Genomic DNA, 21,427 nt, shown 5'->3' on the forward strand with positions numbered 1-21,427 from the left:
AATTAACCGCTGGACCTGAATCACGACGCTGGCTGCTCCCACTGGCTCCTCCACGGGGCCCTGCCCTGGGGACCCTTTTGAAAAAGGCACAGCACAGCTTAAGTTGTGTGACCTTGGGCAAGCGACTCCAGCTCCCTGAGCCTCATGTGAATCGGTGATGACGGTGTGTGTTCTGCCTTACGGGGAGGAGCTCTGAAGTCCCTTTAACACTGTCACATTTCACTCTCTGAAATCTTCCCTCCGCCGCCCTCCACCGATCCCCGCCTCCAATTCCAGCTCAAATGCTGACTCTCCCACATAGCCTTCCCTGATTCCATCAGCGGAGTCACTTTCCCTTTCTCTTAGAACCTGGAGAACTGACCATGGAAAGGGCTTGTCTTGCACAGCTCTCCCTGATGGGGACCACCCGCCTCTGGGATTAGCCCAATCGTGGATCCATCCAGGGAGGGGCAGCTCATTCCCTCCGGAGCCAGCCTCATCACCTGATACCTCTGGCACTCTCTTGTGTTGAGCCAAAGCCGGGGCACAGAGCTCACCTGGTCTTGCACTGCCTGGGCACCGTCCTGGGAGGAGAACCATGGCTGAGCTGAGACCCATGCCCCGCTCTGCCTTTTGGAGAACTGAGGCTCAGGCACCGGGGCTCAGCTCGCCCCAGGCTTTCTCCTGCTTGATCTGAAGCTGCCCAGACCAAGGGTTCTAACTCAGGGCAGGGGTAGGGCCTGGCCTGCTGGACAGGTGAGAAAACCTCCGCCCAGTGCCCCCTTCTTAGCAGGCAACTCAAGAGTCTGATTTCCGTGCTGCCTCCTTCGCTGCCTTTTTATTAAAATGTCAATAACTTCCCAGTCATCCTAGTGCCTTAGAAACTGGCTGCTCTAACGTGCTCTGGAGGAACCCTGCACACCTCATTCCTGGCCTCCGCCAACACACAGTGGCAGGTGTCTGGCTCCTGCCCTGACAGAAGTGGCGGCTGGCCAAGGGCACCAAGCAAACCAGGGCAGAGCCCCGGGTCCTGCCCCTTTCCGGACAGAGCTGCCCCTGCTCTGCCAAGCTCCTCCTCCCCTACATCCCTCCTCCCACACACTCGCAAAACCAGTTTAAAAAAAAAAAAAAAAACAACCCACATAATGGTGTTGCATAAACTGTAGGGAAGAATTCCAACATACGGAAGACCTTGAAATAAACAGTGAAAGCTTCTCCTCCAACCCACCTTCAATCTCATTGCCAGGGGTAACTGCTGTTAACGAAATGGTGATTCTCCTTCCAGACTTTTGTCTGCGCCCCCATCTACATATCACATCCATTTTCCCCCCAGAAAAATGGGCCGTACTATACATATTGTTCACCAACTCACTTTTTTTCCCTCACACACAGCTTTCCATGTCAACACATACAACATTTTAAAAAACATCTGTATCACATTGTATACTGTGGGATTAGTTTCTCATTCCTATTTCCTATTCACTGTTCCTTTGCTGATGGACATTCAAACTGTTACCAAAATCGCAGTAATTCTAAGCGAGGCCGCAGAGAACATCTTCGTGTTAATATCCTGTGACCTTGGGCAAGTGTTTCTGTCTGATAAACTCCTGCAAGTGGGAGTGCTGGGTTAATTTTGACCTATCTACTAAATTAGTGTAACGAGCTGTACCAACTGACATGGCTATCGGCAGTGCTTAAACTTGCCCTTTCCCCTCAAAATGCTGCAGAAAATAGCCAAGGCCACCCCTGCCCTGATGCCACTGCAGTAATGCAATCCCTCCCCATCTTCATCTTCCTTCTTCTTTCCCCTTCCAATCTCCCTGTCTCTTCTCTCTCAGCTGGCTGGATTCTGTAGTTTGGGTGTGAAGGTCAAAGATTCGTTCTCAGGGATGAGAAGGGGAAACGAGAGCCTGAACCAATAGGAACCCACCTCTGTGAATATTCCCTCCACCTTGACATTCCTCAGCCCACTTTTCTGTGCTTTATCTGGCCCCCTGTCCCTACTCCCACCAATACCCCCACTTGCACACACCCTCTCACACCTGCAGATTCATCCATAGGCAGAGGGAATAACAGGCATTGGACTGAAAAACCTGTTACCCACGTGGGCTGGGCGCAGGATGCCAACATTGTTCACACACAGGCCAGAGATGAGCCCCCCAGTTTTCTCTTAGGAAAAAAGATTTTTAGGGCTTCCCTGGTGGCGCAGTGGTTGAGAATCTGCCTGCCAATGCAGGGCACATGGGTTCGGGCCCTGGTCTGGGAGGATCCCACATGCCGCGGAGCAGCTGGGCCCGTGAGCCACAATTACTGAGCCTGCGCGTCTGGAGCCTGTGCTCCGCAACAAGACAGGCCGCGACAGTGAGAGGCCCACGCACCGCGATGAAGAGTGGCCCCTGCTTGCCACAACTAGAGAAAGCCCTCGCACAGAAACGAAGACCCAACACAGCCATAAATAAATACATAAATAAATAAATAATTTTAAAAAAAAAAAAAAAAGATTTTTAGAAAGTGATAAATGTACAAAATTTAAAAAATCGAGCTGGACTATGAGGTGGATAATGAAAAACTTCAGTTCCTTGTCTCATTCCTCATCGACAAGGAATGCACTTTAGCTGCTTCCTTTGGTAATTACCTCCACGTGTCTAAATAGCATGATTATACTGCGATTCCTCCATCTGTCATTTTTAGAAATTCTCAAGTGGCTTCCTTCTTTTTCTTTTTCTTTTTTTTAACACCTTTATTGGAGTATAATTGCTTTACAATGCTGTGTTAGTTTCTGCTGTATAACATAGTGAATCAGCTATACATTTACATATATCCCCAGATCTCCTCCCTCTTGCGTCTCCCTCCCACCCTCCCTATCCCACCCCTCTAGGTGGTCACAAAGCACTGAGCTGATTTCCCTGTGCTATGCAGCTGCTTCCCACTAGCTATCTATTTTACATTTGGTAGTGTATATATGTCCATGCCACTCTCTCACTTCCTTCTTACAATATTTAGATCTTGCTCATCCAAATACACACTTCTGCTTTTCCTAAAGTTAATTAGTAACTGCCTCATTCGATGGCTTGAAATACTGAACATATACCTCTGTATACATACACACACGTATATAATTCTCTCTCAAACTCTCTGATAGAGTTGAAAATAGCCTCCTAATACAATAATATATCGATTTCAGTTTGTTTGGTTGTTTTATTCTCATCCTTCCTGGAGACTTTCATCCTTCTGTTCTCATCTGGGCAGCTGCTCAGTTGTCAACTTGGCCCTTCCTTTCCCATCACTCTAGAAATTCCCTTCGTCCTTCTCCTTTTTTTTTTTTAATTAACTTAACTTAAATTTTTTTGGCCATGCCGCGTGGCATGCAGGATCTTAGTTCCCCGACCAGGGATCGAACCTGTACCCCCTGCAGTGGAAGCACAGAGTCTTAACCACTGGACCGCCAGGGAAGTCCCCTTTTTGTCCCTCTCCTTGTTGGAGGTCCTATTTCCTGGATCCTATGTTGTCCTCTTTTTTTTTTTAACATCTTTATTGGAGTATAATTGCTTTACAATGGTGTGTTAGTTTCTGCTTTATAACAAAGTGAATCAGCTATACATATACATATATCCCCATATCTCCTCCCTCTTGTATCTCCCTCCCACCCTCCCTATCCCGCCCCTCTAGGTGGTCACAAAGCACCGAGCTGATCTCCCTGTGCTATGCGGCTGCTTCCCACTAGCTATCTATTTTACATTTGGTAGTATATATAAGTCCATGCCAGTCTGTCACTTCGTCCCAGCTTACCCTTCCCCCTCCCCGTGTCCTCAAGTCCACTCTCTACATCTGCGTCTTTATTCCTGTCCTGTCCCTAGGTTCTTCAGAACCATTTTTTTTTTTTTAGATCCCATATATATGTGTTAGCATATGGTGTTTATTTTTCTCTCTCTGTGTCCTCTTTTTTTTTTTAATCTTTAAAATTGTGGTCAAATCTATATAAATAAAATTTGCCATTTTAACCATTATGAAGTGGACAATTCAGTACCATTAAGTCCTTTCACAGTGTTGTACAACCACCATCATTATCTATTTCCAAAACTTTTTCATCACCCCAAAGAGAAACTCTGTAGCTACTAAGCAGTAACTCCCAATTCCCCCTTCACCACAGCCCCTGGTAACCTCTAATCTACTTTCTGTCTCTATTGCCTATTCTAGATACTTCATATAAGTGGAATCATACAATATTTGTCCTTTTGTACCTGGCTTATATCACTTAGCAAAATGTTCATCCATGTTGCTTAGTCCATTTTATGGTTGAATAATATTCCATTGTATGTATGGATATACCACTTTTTGTCCACCTATTCATCTATATTTTGTCTACCTATTCATCTATCAGTGGACACTTGGGTTGTTTCTACCTTTTGGCCATTGTGAATAATGCTTCAATGAACACTGGCATACAAATAATCTGTTTTCAAATCTTTTAGGTGTATATCTAGGAGTGAAATTGCTGGGTAATATGGTAATTCTATACTTAGCTTTTTGAGGAACCAAACTTCTCCTTGAAGAGCCAAAGTTTTCATGGTGGCTGCACCATTTTACATTCCAACCAGAAGTTTCTCCGCATCCTTGCCAACAATTATTATTTTCCTTTTTTTTTTTCCATTAAGGCATCCTAGTGAATGTGACATGGTATCTCATTGTGGTTTTGATTTGCATTTTTCCAATGACTAATGATGTTGAACATCTTCTCATGTGTTTATTAGCCATTTGTGTCAATGTATCTTCTTTGGAGAAATGTCTAGTCAAGTCCTCTGCCACTTTTTATTTGGGTTGCTTGTCTTTTTGTTGTTTAGTTTTAGGAATTCTTTATATATTCTGGATATTAAACTCTTGTCAGATATAAAATTTGCACCTATTCTCTCCCTACAGGTTTTCTTCTCACTTTTTTGATAATGTCCTTTGATAGACAAAAGTTTTTAATTTTTAAAAATAAATTTATTTATCTATATATTTTTGGCTGTGTTGGGTCTTCGTTGCTGTGCACGGGCTTCCTCTAGTTGAGGCGAGCGGGGGCTACTCTTTGTTGTGCTGTGCGGGCTTATTGTGGTGGCTTCTTTTGTTGCGGAGCATGGGCTCTAGGCACGCGGGCTTCAGTAGTTGTGGCTCGTGGGCTCTGGAGCACAGGCTCAGTAGTTGTGGTACACAGGCTTAGTTGCTCCGCGGCATGTGGGATCTTCCCGGACCGGGGCTCGAACCTGCCTCCTGCATTGGCAGGCAGATTCTTAACCACTGCGCCACCAGGGAAGTCCCAAAAGTTTTTAATTTTGATGAAGTTCAACTTATCTATTTTTTTTCTTTTGTTGCTTGTGCTTTTGGTGTCACATCTAGAATCCATTGTCAATTCCAAGGTCATAAAGATTTACCTTTATGCTTTCTTCTAAGGGTTTTATGGTTTTAGCTCTTACATTTGGGTCATCGATCCATTTTGAGTTCATTTTTTTTTTTATATAGTGTAAGGTAGGCATCCAACTTCACTTTTTTCACATGTGGAAATCCTATTGTCCTGTTCTTATCCCTACTGAATGGACCTGACACTCTTATCAAAAATCAATTGGCCAGGGACTTCCCTGGTGGCACAGTGGTTAAGAATCCGCCTGCCAATGCAGGGGACACGGGTTCGAGCCCTGGTCCAGGAAGATCCCACATGCCGTGGAGCAACTAAGCCCGTGCGCCACAACTACTGAGCCTGAGTGCCACAACTACTGAAGCCCATGCACCTAGAGCCCATGCTCCACAACAAGAGAAGCCACTGCAATGAGAAGCCTGCGCACTGCAACGAAGAGTAGCCCCCGCTCACTGCAACTAGAGAAAGCCCGCGCACAGCAACGAAGACCCAACGCGGCCCAAAATAAATAAATAAATAAATAAATATTAAAAAAAAATTCAATTGGCTGGGGGACTTCCCTGGTGGCGCAGTGGTTAAGAATCCGCCTGCCAATGCAGGGGACACGGGTTCGAGCCCTGGTCCAGGAAGATGTCACATGCCTCGAAGCAACTAAGCCTGTGCACCACAAAAACAGAGCCTGCACTCTAGAACCCGCGAGCCACAACTACTGAGCCCACGTGCCACAACTACTGAAGCCCACGCGCCTAGAGCCCATGCTCCACAACAAGAGAAGCCACCACAATGAGAAGCCCACGCACCGCAGTGAAGAGTATCCCCCACTCACTGCAACTAGAGAAAGCCTGCACCCAGCAACAAAGACCCAATGCAGCCAAAAAAAAAAAAAAAAAAAATTGGCTGGGGCTTCCGTGGTGGTGCAGTGGTTAAGAATCCGCCTGCTAATGCAGGGGACATGGGTTTGAGCCCTGGTCCGGGAAGATCCCACATACTGCAGAGGAACTAAGCCCGTGTGCCACAACTACTGAGCCTGCGCGCCTAGAGCCCATGCTCTGCAACGAGAAGCCACTGCAATGAGAAGCCCGTGCACTGCAACGAAGAGTAGCCCCCGCGTGCCGCAAGTAGAGAAAGTCTGCACGCTGCAACTAGAGAAAGCCCGCATGCTGCAACTAGAGAAAGCCCGCATGCAGCAACGAAGACCCAACACAGCCAAAAATAAAAATAAATAAATTTATTAAAAAAATCAATTGGCCATAAATGTATGGGTTTATTTCTGGACTCAAAGTTCTATTCAATTGGTCTTTAGTTCTGCCCTATGTCAGTATCATACATTTTGATTACATTATCTTTGCAGTCAGTTTTGAAATCACGAAATCTGAGTCTTCCAACTTTGTTCCTTTTCAAGATTGTTTTGGCTTTTGGGAGCCCCTTGCAATTCCATACAAACATGAGAATCAGATTTTACATTCCTGCAAAAAAGGCCATTGGAATTTTGATAGGGTTTGCACCGACCCTATAGATCACTTTGGGTAGTATTGACGTCTTAATATTAAGTCTTCCTACCCATGAATATTAATTCTTTCCATTTGTCATGTTGAGGAAGTTCCCTTCTATTCCTAGTTTTCTGACAGTTTTTATTGTGAAAAGGTGTTGAATTTTTGTCAGATGCCTTTTCTGCATCAATTGAGATGATCATATGTTTTCTCCCTTCATTCTAGTAACGTGGCGTGTTATAGAGATTGGTTTTCTTATGTTGAAAAGACATATCCTTGCATTCCTGGGATCTTCCTCCTTTTTTATATACTCTCTCATTTTGATGGAACACACCCTCCAGTGGCTTCCTGAGGAAAGGTGCATAGGAGGTAAAAGTCTGAAACCTTGTATGTTTGAAAATGTTCTGCTTTCATATTCGACCGATAGCTTGGCTGGGTACAGAATTCTAGGGTAGAAATAATTCTCCTTTGGAATTGTGAAGACATTACTCCTTTCTCTTGCTTCCAGCATAGCTATTGAGACGTTCAGTGCTACTGTAATTCATGTTCCTTTGGATGTGACCTGTCTTATTCCCTCTGGAAGCTTTTAGATCTTCTCTTTGTTCTCATTATTCTGACATCTCACCGTAATGAGGCTTGGTGTCATTCCTTTTACATCCATTGTGCTGGGCATTCAGTGTGATTTTTTAATTTGTCTCTCTGTGAAATTTCCTTTTTTTTTTTTTTAAGTTTGTTTTTGTTTCATATAATTTGTTTTCTCTGTTCTCTCTTAACGACATTCCTGTTAGTTGTATATTGGACTTCTAGTTAGTCTTCTAATTTTCTTATTCTCTCCCATTTTCATCTTTTTTTATTCCACTTTTGTGGCAATATCAACTTTATCTTTCAACCCTTGTATTGAATTATCTCTGCAATCATATTTGAAATTTCCAAAAGTCCTTACTTGTCACTCAATGTTTCTTTTCCTTTTATAGCAGCCATGGTTGGTAGACGATTAACTTTGGACAAATGGAAGGATCAGTTATTCCACTATGATAGTAGGAAAGAAGGAAGGATGGATGTAGGTAGGAGGAGACTGGAAGATGAGGTGGCTGGAAGGTGGGGTACTCCTTCTGATGACCCCCATTTTCTCTATGACATAGATGGTGAGGACATCTATTGAGACAACTAGGAAGGTGATGGGGTAGGAGGTTTGAGGAGCATGAAAATGGAAGTCAAACCTAAGCCACCACCCGCCCCCCAAATTCCAGTTGCTTCCTGGGCAGCCTTAAGGGTTTACATTGAAGCCAGAGATCATCAGTCAACCATGGCAACAATCTACTCGGTAAGATAAGTTCCTGGTTAAGGTGTGGAGAAGATGGGCTCTTGGACAGCTCCATGGTTGGTATTCTAGCCAAGTAGTCTGGCTACAGCAGTGGGGCAAAGGAATTAAGGATGTTGACAGAAAGGGGTTGATGTGATTGAATATTTCTGCCACTTTCCCATCAGCTCATACTATCTCTGGGAACCTTAACAAATTCTAACTGTTCAGCTTGACATTTCCCCACCCCAAAATTTGAGGTTATTTTAAAAACCGGAGGCTTTATTGAATTTTCTGCCCTTGACCATTTATAAACTGTCAAGGCTCAGGCCATTTTCATGCTGTTTTCAGGGGGTTCCCATTGTTTACATTTCTCAGTGTTGACAAGTATCCCCATTTATCTTTATCCTTTGTTTTTTATCTTTAAAATAGAATAAAAATCAGGTTCTTTCGGACCCCTAACAGCAAACAGAATGCTTTATTCTCTTCAGTAATGGCACAATATTCATTTTGTGTTCTCTGGATGTTGGATCATGAAAAGAGAAACAGACTCTGATAGCAAATCATCCCGTTCTTCAGGTTTATTTATGTTGTTTCAATACACTGACAAAATACACCACATTTTGTTTGTTACTTTTTCTCTCTCAAGAGTCAAGAGTGACTTTATCTTTAACCAGCGGATTCTCTTAAAGAACAGGCACATGTGCGTGCACACACAAACACGCGCACACACACACACACACTCTCACGAGGCAAGTACAAAAAACATTAACTCCACCAAAGTGCATGTGAATGAAAGTGCAAACAGGCTTCATTTTTGAACTCTGGGATCATTCTCCTGCTTCATATATTAAACAGAAAGCGTCTCACTGCCCTAGGCCAGGGCTGGGCAAGGGCTGGGAGAGGCTGCTGGGGGCCAAAGGGTATGTGGTTCCTGCTGCTGGAGAGCAGGGCGGAGGGCACAGGGCAGCGGTGCCAACTCCCTCCCCTCACCCCTCACCACACGCGCCCAGGTCAAGGTGCAATGATCTCATTTGGGGAAGGGATAGGGGTGAAGGGGCAGCGGGGTGGACAGAAGGCAGATTTCTTTCCCCCTTTTTTATGATTTGGTTTCTTTCCAGAGTTTGATGTTGGCGCAGACAGTGCTGAGGTCTCCAAGTTCGGAGGCCTGGGGGCCCTTTTCTCCAAGGCCCTTGGTCCACCCTGTCTCTCCTGTAGACAAGCATTGGGATGGTGGTGGACAGGCCCACATGGCACAGCCGTCCCAGCTGCGCTCCTTAGAAGCGGAGAGGCCCCACAGCACAGCTGTGTGTACTTGCTGTCTTCTCACACCAGAGTCAACGAGCATCTCTCCCCAGTTTCACAAGGAGCAGACGAGGCCACGGAGCTGGTGGGTTGTACTGCCACCCAAGCAACCAAGAGAGAGAGGCTCAGCTCGCTCCTCCTTACTCCTGGCCGAGGGGGCCCCAGTGCAGCCTCTGTAAACCCAACCACCAGCCCGAGGCAGGGCCTGGCCGAGCCCTTCCAGGAAGGTAGGGCCTCTGAGGACCGTCTGCAGCCCTGCGGCAGCTCAGCTGGGGGAGCTGAATGGCTGCCCTGGCCAAGCTGCCTCTGTGAGAGAAGGTCCCCTCCTGGACTGGGGCAGGAACTCAACAGAGCTTTGGGTTTCCCAAAGACAAAGCTTCATATTTTAACAATAATAGCCCTTGACATTTTTCCCAGCACCGGGCCTCACACCTGCACCCCGTCAAACACTTCCAAGAGTGCCCTACACGCACCCGCACATACACATCACATGATGGACAGCAGGGGTCTGGGGAAGGCCCCTGGCTCCACAGGAGCTTGGCGGTGGCGCCTCACCTCCACGTGTGGGGCTGGCCCTTGCCGTGGCCTCTGCCCCGGCCCCTGTAGGCTGGGAGGCGGGCTTGGCAGTGGCTCAGTGGAGGCTAGGCCCCCTCTTGGATAGAAAGGTCAAAGTCCCAGAGCCCTGGCAGGCACCCGGCTGGCAGTGCAAGACAGATGGAGAGTGGTAAGAGAGGCTTAAGGGACATGGAGACTTCGAAGATAGAATTCACCTTCTTCCCAACTCCCAGCTTCAAGGGGTGTTTGTAAGACTCCCCAAGAGCAAGACATTTAAGGGACAGGTTGAATGTGATGCCATGGGGTGTATGTGCCAGGCAGAGTGCTACATCCCCACGGCGGGAGGCCTGGCAGGCATAGGGCCCTTACCCCCCGGGCAACACGTTGGCTGAGACCCATGGCTGCAGAGGAAGGATGCTCTACCCAGCTTTGAAAGCCACCATGCCTGCCGGACTGCCCTGCTGGCCCAAGGCCCGAGGTTATCTCATGTACCCTGGGGCTGGCCTCGGCTACCTAGCCAGCCAGGGTGCCTCCTCTTTATACTTGACACAGAAGGGGTGTAGGGGGGACATCGTGGAACCTTAACCTCTGCTACAGAAGTTAAACAGGTTCTAACCACCCACTCTACTGGAAACAGGACGGGGCATGGGACACTAAAATACCAAGTGGTCCAGAACTGGGCGTGTTGAAGAAGGCATTCTGGCTCAGAATCCCCCACTTCCAGGCAAAAAAGAGAAAGGCAGCCAAAGCCTCCCAATGGATCCTATGAAGACATATCTCTGGGGCTCACCCATCTAAGGGGGAAGAGCCAGCGGGGTCTGGCTGGGCCGTGCCCAGGAAACCAGGCAGCAGAATGTGGGCAGCAAAACCAGCAGACAGAAAGAGGGGAGGTGTCTTTTTGAATAAATACATTTTTGGCAGGGTCGCTTCCTGATAGGAGGAAAGGGAACAAGGAAGCAAGAGCGCAGAGAGATCCAAAGAGAAAAGGGCCTCAGACTGGAGGACTCCTGTTCTACCAGACTGTTCTTAACGGCTGAAAGACCCTTTGGTGATGAAACAAGTCGCTGGAGATGCGGGGCCGCCATGGGTGGGGCACCTTCAAACTTCTCCATCAGTGGTGCTCCCCCCGCCCAGTCTCACCCTCACCGGTGTGCCCACTGGCAGATGAGCTCTAGGACTCGGGGGCCAGGACTCCATCCTCCCCAGGGCTCCTCTGCTTCCCTGTACCTTGTACAAGGCAGGCCCAGAGAGAAGGACCACCCCTGATAAGGGATAGAGGGTGGCAGGGGCACGGATGGGGTGTGAGGAACTCAAGCCGGGAAGGAAGCAGCAGCTGCAGAGGGAGATATTTAAGAGACCAGCCCTGAGCCAGTCACTTTAAGGTGTCATCGGCGTTTTTGAACATGAGAATGGCGTTATAGATCTTCAAGGCTGGGCCCAGCTTGACACTCATGATCTTCACAATGTCCGCCTGTGTCAGCAAAAGGAAGGCCTCGCCGTCAATCATCTGAGGAGTTGCGGGAGGGAGGTGGAAAGTGGAGAAGGTGGAGAGGGTCACGGGGAAGGAGGGTGTGTGCGTGGGGAGTGGAGAGGGAGAAAGAAAATAGGAGTAAAGGACAGATGGGGGAAAGGGAAACAGGAGGGCGGGGGAGAGGGAGGAGAAAGGACAAGGGAGGGAGGAAGGAAAAAAGGAAGACAGCAATGGGGAGAGAGAAGGAAAGAAAGATATCCACTGGTTTCCCCACGTCCACACACACACACATGCACACGCAGGCACACACGCGCTCTCTCTCTCTCTTTCTGCTGGCTGGTCTGGATTTCAGTATGTGTTTACATAATGTTCTCCGAGTCCTCACTGACAGCCGCTTCAGAATACCTGCTGTTGCTGTCCCCACATAAGGATCAATCTTGGCACTGCGAATAGTAAATAAGCAGACACCGAGGGCATTCCCACGTGCTGCAGGCTGAGCGCTACCATGTTACCTATGAGCTATTCTTGAGAAGGAAGGGGGGGGGGTGGGGAAGGAAGAGAGGAAGAGAGAAAAAAAGAGATTAAATCTGAATCTAACCAACCTCTGCACCTGACGTCCAGTTTATAAGAAACACAGGGGAGAGTAGACCTAGTTAAACAACACCACGAAGAAGCAGTGAGACAGATCCAGAAGTTCACATTCACCAAGACTGTTTCCAATGTCGCAAAAAAATAAAAAAAAAAAAGAAGTAAAAAAAAGAGAGGAAACTATTCTAGAATAGAAGATATTTAAGAGACATAACAACCCAAACCAACTGTGTGGACCTTGCTTGGGTCCTGGCTCAAAAACACCAACTGCAAAAGATTCTCTGGGCGCGAGCAGGGAAATTTGAATACAGGCTGGGTATTAGGTGATATAAAGGAGCTACTGTCCGCTTGTTCAGTGGGGTAACAAGGCTGTGGTGATGCGGAGAAAGACTTTAGTTTTTAGAGATGCGTGCTGAAGTACTCAGGGGTGAAATGTCATGATGGCCATTACCTACTTAAAACTACTTCACCTGGGACTTCCCTGGTGGCGCAGTGGTTAAGAATCCGCCTGCCAATGCAGGGGACATGGCTTTGAGCCCTGGTCCGGGAGGATCCCACATGCCGTGGAGCAACTAAGCCCACGAGCCACAACTACTGAAGCCCGTGAGCCTAGAGCCCGTGCTCCACAACAAGAGAAGCCACCGCGATGAGAAGCCCACGCACCACAACGAAGAGCAGCCCCTGCTCGCCGCAACTAGAGAAAGCCCGCGCGCAGCAACGAAGACCCAACGCAGCCATAAATAAATAAATAAATAAAATAAATTACCTTTCTTAAAAAAAAAACCAAAAACTGCTTCATCTAAAAATAGGTGAAGCAAATAATTGTTAATTCTCCGGGATAGGGAGATGGGTAGGGAAAGGGAGGGGAGAAGCCCGTTGCGGAGGAGGGAAAGAGATGCAGAGAGCCAGGGAGGGAGATGGGGCTAGGGGTGTGGTATGGTGAGCACAAGGGCCTTTCCTCTCAGCGGGTGGGCCTGGCTGGGCTGCGGAGCCTCTGGGCAGGAGGGCCATGTGGCTCCTGGTCCCACCATTTGGCTTGATGAATCCCCTCCTCTGGGTACTGGGACCCTTTTTTTGAAAAGGTATCATCCCTCCTATGCTCCCTCCTTAAGAATCATGGCAAACAAAACACTTCTATGGTGTTTCTTATGTTCTTAAAGAAACATAAGCGTTTAAACATAAACATCTTTCTTATGTTCCAACACTGTTCTTAAACACTTTTCGTATATTAACTGATTTAATAATTCTCACAACACCCCTCTTAAGCAGTACCAGTATTAACTACCCCCATTTTACAGGTGAGGAAACTGAGGCAGAAAGACTAAGGAATTTGCCCTCATCACATGACGCTGGACCAGGCACACAGCAGACATCAATAATTATTTGCTGAGTAAATTAAACAAATACATGAGAGCTACAATAAAGGTGACAAGGGGAGGAATGGGCAGACTTTTCTTAGGCCCATCAGTGCCAACCACCAGACTGAACAGACTATCCCTAAGACCATCTATCCGATATGCCCATCTATCTATCTACCCATCTATCTAATTTCTCACTCATGAAGCATCCCTCTAATGAATGGTCTGTGTCCTGGCTGGGAAGAATCGTGACTCATGTCCCTGAAAGCATCAGTTCAGCCAGAGAAAGCCCATTCCTTGGAGCATGGTCCTCCCTGGGGAAATGGATGACATGGACCAGATCCCGGAGAAGGTAATCCTCAGACCCTGTAAAGGTCCTCCTCCACCCTGAGACTCTGTTTGATGCTGGTGGGCCACCAGCACACCTTCCCCACTTTTGCCATTGTTTTTTTGTTTCACAGATCATGCTGAACTGAGTTACACAGCAGATGTTCCTGGGAGAGACAGACCTTTTCCTAAAAAGGGGAGGATGCCCAAGGATCAAACTCTGGGGTGATTCCACAGCTGGCTAAACCACTGCACTCAAAGAGCGTTGATTTGTGACCTGTTGTCACCTACAGGAAGATCTCTAATGGGTGTCACGTGCTTCTGCTCTGTCTCGTTAAACACGTGCGGTGAAGACTTGGTGGAAGACACAGAAAGCTTAGTTTTCAAATGTACAAGTTGTTTAAGGCTGGAAAGCCCTATGAATATCAGAGATGACAGAATCAAGATTTAAAACAATGAGACTATGAAACCAACGAGAGAACATTTAATAGGGATAAATGTAAAGTTTTACATTAGGCTAAAAAAAAAACCAAAAAAACCCCAGTGGTACAAGTAACACACTGGAAAATTTGGTTAGACTATAATAGATAATTGACAGAAAAGGCACTTGGGGGACTTTTTGATGAACTCCAAACTGGTGTGATGTGGCTGTAATAAAGCTAGTGCAAACTTAAGTTTTGCCAACAAAAACATAGGGTTCAAATCTGGAGAAGGAGAAAACAATGCAAATGCCCACTAACAGAACTGTGGGATTTTCTTAAAACAGAGCACTGCTCAGAAATAAAAAGGAGCTAATGACTGGTGTACACTCTAACATGGATGAACCTCCAAAACATTACACTGAAAAGAGACAGACGCAAAAGAGTACGTGCTGTATGATTCCACCTATATGAAGTTCAAGAACAGGTAAAACTAATTTATGGTGCTAGAAATTAGAACAGTGGTTGCCTATGAGAGCTGACGAAAGGGGCCAGGAAAGAACTTTCTGGTATGATGGAAATGTTTTATATCTTGATTGACATATTGGGTTCAGGGTGTATACAGTTCACAAAACTTGTAGAATTGTACTTTTAAGATGTGTGCATTTCACTCCATGCATATTTTACCTCCATTAAGAAAACAAAACATCTAGGTGTCAGTTCATAGGTTGTAACAAAGGTCCCACTCTGGTGGGGGTGCTGATAATGGGGGAGGCTGTGCATGTGTAGGGAGCAGGGGGTACGTGGGAACTCTCTGTACCTTCCTCTCAATTTTCCTTGAACCTAAAACTGCTCTAAAAAAAATAGTCTTTTTAAAAACAAAAGCATCAGACATACAGGGGAGCGGCAGCCCAGTGTGTTCTGTGTTGGTCAGACGGCATCTGAAACTCGGGGCATAGACACGTTCCGATAAGAAGATCATCAACCCAGAAGGCAAGCACCCAGAGTGGGGAGGAGTTTGGGAGCGCCACCACCCAAGGGTCAATGAAGAAACTGGCTGTGTTGGGCCTGGATAAAGAGATTCTTCCAGGGAAAGAGGAATATACTTCTTTCTCCTGGGCACCTGACCTGGAGGTGGCATCTATGGGGAGCTGAAACTACGCTCTCTTGGGTTAAGGGGGGTATGTGTATTCTTTGGAAGGAAGACCTAAACAAACTGAAAGGTCCCTTCCAATTTCAAACTCTACGAATTAGGAGAGTCATGATAAAGCTCTTTATTTAAGGACAACTACACATTGAAAGCCAGAAACACCATGGATTGAGCTCTCCCTGTAACAGGCATGTGGCTATAGTGATGTGATTTGTATATTACTCTACAGCATTGGTATATAATAATATAGATGCTGATGATATAGTTACACTAGACATTCTGGTACAGTGATCCACTCATCATTTCCAGTGCTCACATGGCCCTGCAAGATAGTCATCATTATACCCATTTTATCTCTATTTTTTTGGCCATGCTGCATGGCTTATGGGATCTCAGTTCTCCAACCAGGGATTGATCCTGGGCCATGACAGTAAAAGCGCCGAATCCTAACCACTAGACCACCAGGGAACTCCCCATCTCTATCTCACGGATGAGAAGATGCAGACTCAAAAGAGCTCCAACCAGCAGAACTAGGATTCAAATCCACCTGTCCACAAAACTAGTGGTCTTTCCTACAGCTCACTGCTTCTCAACTTTGGTAAGCTTTTGGGTCTTAATTTTAAGTGTGTGTTAGGATCCTTGCAGTAAATGGCAATAGCTGTGCCAGTCAAAATACACTTTAACTGACTGCCATTGAGGAAGCTAAGTTTGGAAAACAAAAGTTCGAGCAGAGAGCACAACTTTTGTTGTGAATGGAATCCTGTTTCCAGGATGGTTTCCCTTCCTGAGGACGGTCTGAACAGAGGGTTTGGTTCCCAAGCTGGGCCATGGTGCGTACCAGATTTTTCCCAAAGACTTGGGTCACTATGACTGGTCCCCCCAGGTGGGACGACAGAGGGCCCTCTCTAGCTGGGGGCAGTGCTGGGGAGGGCTCCTGCGTCCTGCCATCTCAATGATGGTGACCCTCCTCTGTCCCCACCCTGCGCTTTGCACCTTACCTCATCTTTGAAGAGCCGCGCTTGGTCCTCACAACCTGTCAGTGTCTGAACAAAGCCGAAGACCTTGGAAACCAAAGGAGACATGTTGCCAAGGGGACGGGGCTCGGGAGAGGAGGGAGGAGGCGGGCCTACCCGGCCTTGGTGCCTCCTGGGCTCTGACAGTGTTGCTTTTTCTTGTCAGCCTAAGAGGATCTTGCATCTCCGTGCTGCTGGGTGAGCGAGGTGAGGCCCCTTGCTCCCGAGGCCCAGGCCTGAGCCTGTCTCTCCTACCGGACCAGCAGCATGCCCTCCTCCCCATCCACCAGGATGGGCCTATCAAACAGTCCCTCAGTGCCCCCCACCTCACCCCGAGCCACCCCACCTGCCCCCACTGAGCAGCTGGGAGGGACTGTGGACCGCAGGAGGTTGAGTCAGGAGCGGTGTGGGGCTCTGCCTGACAGGGGCCTTTCCTGAGCCCTCCTGCCAGGGTGCGGTGAGGGCAAAGTAGAGGAGGCGGAAGAGGGAGGGGCCCTCACCTCATTGATGGTCCACTTGGCGACTGTCGAGGCCGAGATGCCTGCCACTCCCGGCAGGAGCCTGCAGTGCTGCTCCCAGCACGCTGACAGCGACCGGTCGGGGTGGGCCGACAGGGCCGACATGAAGAGGGACTGGTGCATGACGTCAGTGGTCAGTGCTGGAAGGCAGAGTCAGAGGCTGGCGGCCAAGGCCGAAGGCTAACCTGGTCCCCGAAGCCCGCTCATCCCCAGGCCACCTGAGAGACTGGCTGGCAGAGTGGGCAGGACCACGGCCCCTTTCGGGCAGCCCTGCAGAGCCAAGAGGGTGATCCAGATCTCCTGACTCCTCATCCAGTGCTCGCCCCTTGGGGTAAAGTGGGTTCCTCACGTTACAGACTGTGTAGAATGACCCCACCCCCATCCTTCTGAGGCTGCATCACCCTGGGCCCTTCGAGCATGCTCTTCTCTCCTGGATCCGTTGCAGCATCCCAGAAACACCACTCCCTAGACACCTTGCATCAAAACGGCCCCCAACATCCAAGCAACCTCAGCCCGGACATCAAAAGTCCATCCTGTTTGCCCTCCTTTTCCTAAGTCCTTTTGGGCCCCCATTCTTGCAACCTCAGGGGGATCCTGTTTGAGAATCAGGATCAGCCTGCCCAGTCTGACACGCACCCCCTAACGGCTGCCTCTGTCTCAAGCTCCACTCCTCCCCACTACGTCCCCAGCCGGGTCTAGTTCATTCTCTGCATACCAGACCCCAGTCTACTCAGGCACATCTGGGGTGACCCCTGACCCACTCGCCATGCTGCCTGTCCCTCTGCTTCCTGATCTGTTCCTGGAACCCCTGGCTCCCGACTCCAGCCTCCAAGCGGCTCTTCGATTTGGTGAGTGACCCTGTTCTACCTGGCTTCCTCTTTGGCCAGGCTTGGTGGCTGTCTGCTTGGACTTCATCTACTTCTGGCCGCTCTGGCAAACCTGGCCCCTACCCGCCTTACCTGCCTTGGATGGACCACATGGCCACTGTCCCATGGGGCTTGCCCTGCCTCTGCCCAGAATCCAAGACAGCCGGCTCTATCCTGTTCAGGTGCTAATTCTAGACTCTCGTGAACGTGGTCCCCCACTGCCCTCCCCTTGCAGGCCCTCCCTGCTCATCACATTGTCCTTGCATCCCTCCTCTTCGCTTCAGCCTTTCACCCTGACTCTTGCACCTCACAATCACCCTCAGAGCCTCTGGGATCCCGTTTCCAGCCCCACTGACTGTTCTGTAACTCGGCCCGCCTGCTGCCTCTCTGCTCATCAGCCCAAACCCAGGCACCTGCCCACACCCTGAAGCGCACCACCCTTCAGCACCACCAGGGAGCCTGCAACTGCTGCACAGCCCAGCCAGCTCTCTCAGGACCCGTTTGGGGTGCACCCCGGATCTCCCGTGACAGCTACTGCCACCAGCGCTTCATCTACCTGCCCTCGGGTCTGGCCTCCCGTCCACCCAGGTGCCCCTCTTTGAAGCCCTGTGTCTGGTGCTCCATGTACGCTGGCGAGGAATCTGGGAGCTGTGCTGCTCCCTATCTTTCTTCCCCAGAGCACAGGACAGGAGCTTTTGCAGGCACCCGTGATATCTTATCTAACTGCAAAACATCTAGCTGCAGGTCAGAAACAGCTCCTCTTGTTCTTTTTTTTTTTTTTTTTTTGGCTTAAAAGCAACAGAAATGTATTCCTCACGGTACTACAGGCTGGAAGTCCCAGATCAAGGCACCAGCAGATTCGATATCTGGTGAAGGTCTGCTTCCTGACCCACAGGCTGCCATCTTCTGTGTCTTCACATGGCAGAAGGGGCAAGGGGTCTCTTATAAGGGCACTAATCCCATTCATGAGGGCTCCATCCTCATGACCTAATCACCTCCCAAAGGCCCCACCCCAAATACCGTGACACTGGGGATTAGGTTTCAACATATGAATTTTGGGGGGATACAAACGTTCAGTCTACAGCACTATTATTATTGGAGGTTAATAATGGTGTGCTGAATAGGCACTGTGGAAAGGCAGGGGAACCACGGTGAGGGGGTGTGGGCAGTGGGGGTAATGCAGTATAATAGAAAACACAAACTGGACTCAGAATCAGGAAATGGGGTTAGTTCCTTACTAACTTGCTCTTTAGTCCTGGGCAGGTCATTTAACATGGGCCTCAGTTTCTCCATCTATAAATAAACTGGTTGGGTAAGGAAATCACTGCGGTTTCCTCATCCTTTCCAACAGCGGACACTCATGGGGCGTGAATGGCCCTGTGAACAGAGTGAGCACAGCTGAGACCTGTCCTCTCCAGGCAGCCTCCCCCAGGGAGCTGTTTCCCAGCAAACCCACAGGGAGGAGGTCTACCCACGGATGCATGAGAAGTCTCCGGAACGAAATCCAGAGTGACAAGTGTCCCCTCTGGGAGAGCCAGCCGGTGGAATGGGGAGCCCTGCCCAGAGGTCAGAGGCCTGGGTTCTGTCCCCTACCCTGTCCCTGAAGTGCCTCAGGCCTTGGGTGAGTCCTTCCCAGTCCAATCTGGGCCACAGCCTCAGTCTGTGGAAAGAGTTCTCAGGATAATTCTGGAATGAACACAGTACGCAAGAGCCCTCTGGCAGTCAGAACATGGAAGCCGACAAGGTGTACCAGGACGGGATAGAAGAGGTGCCCACGGCAGTCCCATCTCTGAAAGTCCCCACTCTGAGGGCCGGGAGGCAGGCCAAGACCCGCCTCACTCAGGCCTGAGGCTGCGGGAATTGCCTTCTGCTTCTACCAAGAGGAAACAGTATGGAATACTGTTTCCTCTTGTATGGAATACAAGAGGAAACAGTATGGAATAGCAGCAAGAGGGAGTCAGGCAAGACATCAGGACTAATAATTCCTGCAGGTTATCAAGCACTTCACATGGACCACCTCATTTAAGCCTCTCACCACCTTTTAAGATTGGCACTATTATTATTAGCGTTTTACAGATGAGGAAGCTGAGGCTCAGAGAGGTGGCTTCACCTGCTCAAGATCTCACAGCATGTAAAAGGCAGTCTGCCTTGAGGTTGTGCTTTAAATCTCTGTGCTAATACTGACCGGGTTACAGAGACTGTTCCTGAAGAACTGGAAAAGCCTGGGTCCTGCCCAGAAATTGTGCATTGATCCAGGTGATTTCTCAAGGTCTCTTCTTGCCTTAAAGTGATGTGCATTCAGGGAATTCCTGGGCTGTCCAGTGGTTAGGACTCTGTGCTTCCACTGCAGAGGGCCAAGGTTCGATCCCTGGTCGGGGAACTAAGATCCCGCGTGCCCCCAGGCGTGGCCAAAAAAATTATCTATCTAACAAAAAAAATGATGCGCATTCAACTCAACTGAAACAAGATCCCCAGCATCCCTGCTGTGTATCAGGACCTGTGCCAGCGGCTGAAGATATAGATGAATTCATCATGCAGTGGAGGGCTCGGGTCACCTTGTCCCTCCCCTTGGATCCATGGGCTGAGCTGTGTCCCATGCCCCTTAAAATTGATATGTTAAAGCTCTAATCTCCAGTATCTCAGAATGTGACTGTATTTGGAGAAAGGGCCTTTAAAGAGGTGATTAAGTTAAAATGAGGCTGATAAGGTGGACCTTAATCCAATCTGTCTGGTATCCTTATAAGAAAAGGAAATTTGGAGACATGGAGAGACCCTGGGGGCACACAGGCATAGAGCAAAGACCATGTGGGACACAAGCAGGAAGGTGGTTGTCTGTACGCCAAGGAGAGAGGCCTCAGAAGAAACCAAACCTGTTGATCCTTTGAGCTTGGACCTCCAGCCTCCAGAAGTGTGAGAAAGTACACTTCTGTTGAAGCCACCCAGTCTGTGGTACTTGGCTGTTGCAGCCAATCTAAGACAAAGGAGGTGGAAAAGTGAACTGACGTGTGGGTCAGATAATTTACGTCTGTTGTACCAGCAGCGATAGCAGAAGTCAGACCCGAGTTTGAAGCCCAGCTCAGCCCCTTAAGAGGCGAGTGACCTTGGGCAAATGACCTCACTCTACCAACCTCCCACTCCTCTTCTCTCAGGAGAGAACGACATCTACGTTACAGACCACTTGTGAGAGTCAGCAATGGTATAGGTAAAGCATCTGAAATGGTGCTAGGCCCATAGTAGGTGCTCAATAAACGGCAAAGTAGCCACTATTATTTCAGGTAATTGACACCGGAAATGCAGCTATTATTCATGTTTTCAAATGAGGAAACTGAAGCTCAGAGATGTTAATTAAGTAGCTCAAGGCCACACAGCTAGAAAGTGACAGCCATGGCCTCCCTCCCTGGAAGCCTAGATTAAGAAAAGCAGAGTTGGAGGCATCATCCCACCTCACAGTGAACCAGAAGTCCAGAGAGGCTCTGCGCCTTTCCCGCAAACTCACAGCAAAACCAGGGATGAAAAGGGGCTGGAATCGGAGGTCGCTCAAGGCCCCACCCTGTGGTCTTGCCACTGCTCTGTATCCCCAAGTATCTCGAATGCAGAGGTGGCCTGCCTGCCAGCTTCTCTGGCTCTGGGCACCCCTGGTGACTGCTCCCACCAATTACTAAGTACTCATTGTGAATGCGGCGGAGGACACAGGAA

The 21,427-nt window shown here is 48.6% G+C and overlaps 1 protein-coding gene across 4 annotated transcripts in view; it reads right to left on the reverse strand.

Annotated features, from left to right (window-relative positions):
- Nucleotides 1–8,734: 8,734 nt before the first annotated feature.
- L3MBTL1 (L3MBTL histone methyl-lysine binding protein 1) overlaps nt 8,735–21,427 on the reverse strand; it is a 32,736-nt gene continuing 20,043 nt past the window's right edge. Inside the window, exons 19-21 of one of the 4 annotated variants that reach the window (XM_036827530.1) lie at nt 16,848–17,005; nt 16,333–16,395; nt 8,735–9,561 (exon numbers count right to left, since the gene is read on the reverse strand). In XM_036827530.1, coding sequence (XP_036683425.1) covers nt 9,499–9,561; nt 16,333–16,395; nt 16,848–17,005 — 284 coding nt within the window. In that variant the 3' untranslated portion in view covers nt 8,735–9,498. Of the gene's footprint in view, nt 11,529–11,787; nt 12,017–16,332; nt 16,396–16,847; nt 17,006–21,427 lie in introns of those variants that run through there. The other 3 variants (XM_036827529.1, XM_036827528.1, XM_036827531.1) reach the window with 3 other exon arrangements.

This window comes from Balaenoptera musculus, chromosome 15, assembly GCF_009873245.2.
Source record: "Balaenoptera musculus isolate JJ_BM4_2016_0621 chromosome 15, mBalMus1.pri.v3, whole genome shotgun sequence".
In the NCBI taxonomy this organism is placed as follows: domain Eukaryota; kingdom Metazoa; phylum Chordata; class Mammalia; order Artiodactyla; family Balaenopteridae; genus Balaenoptera; species Balaenoptera musculus.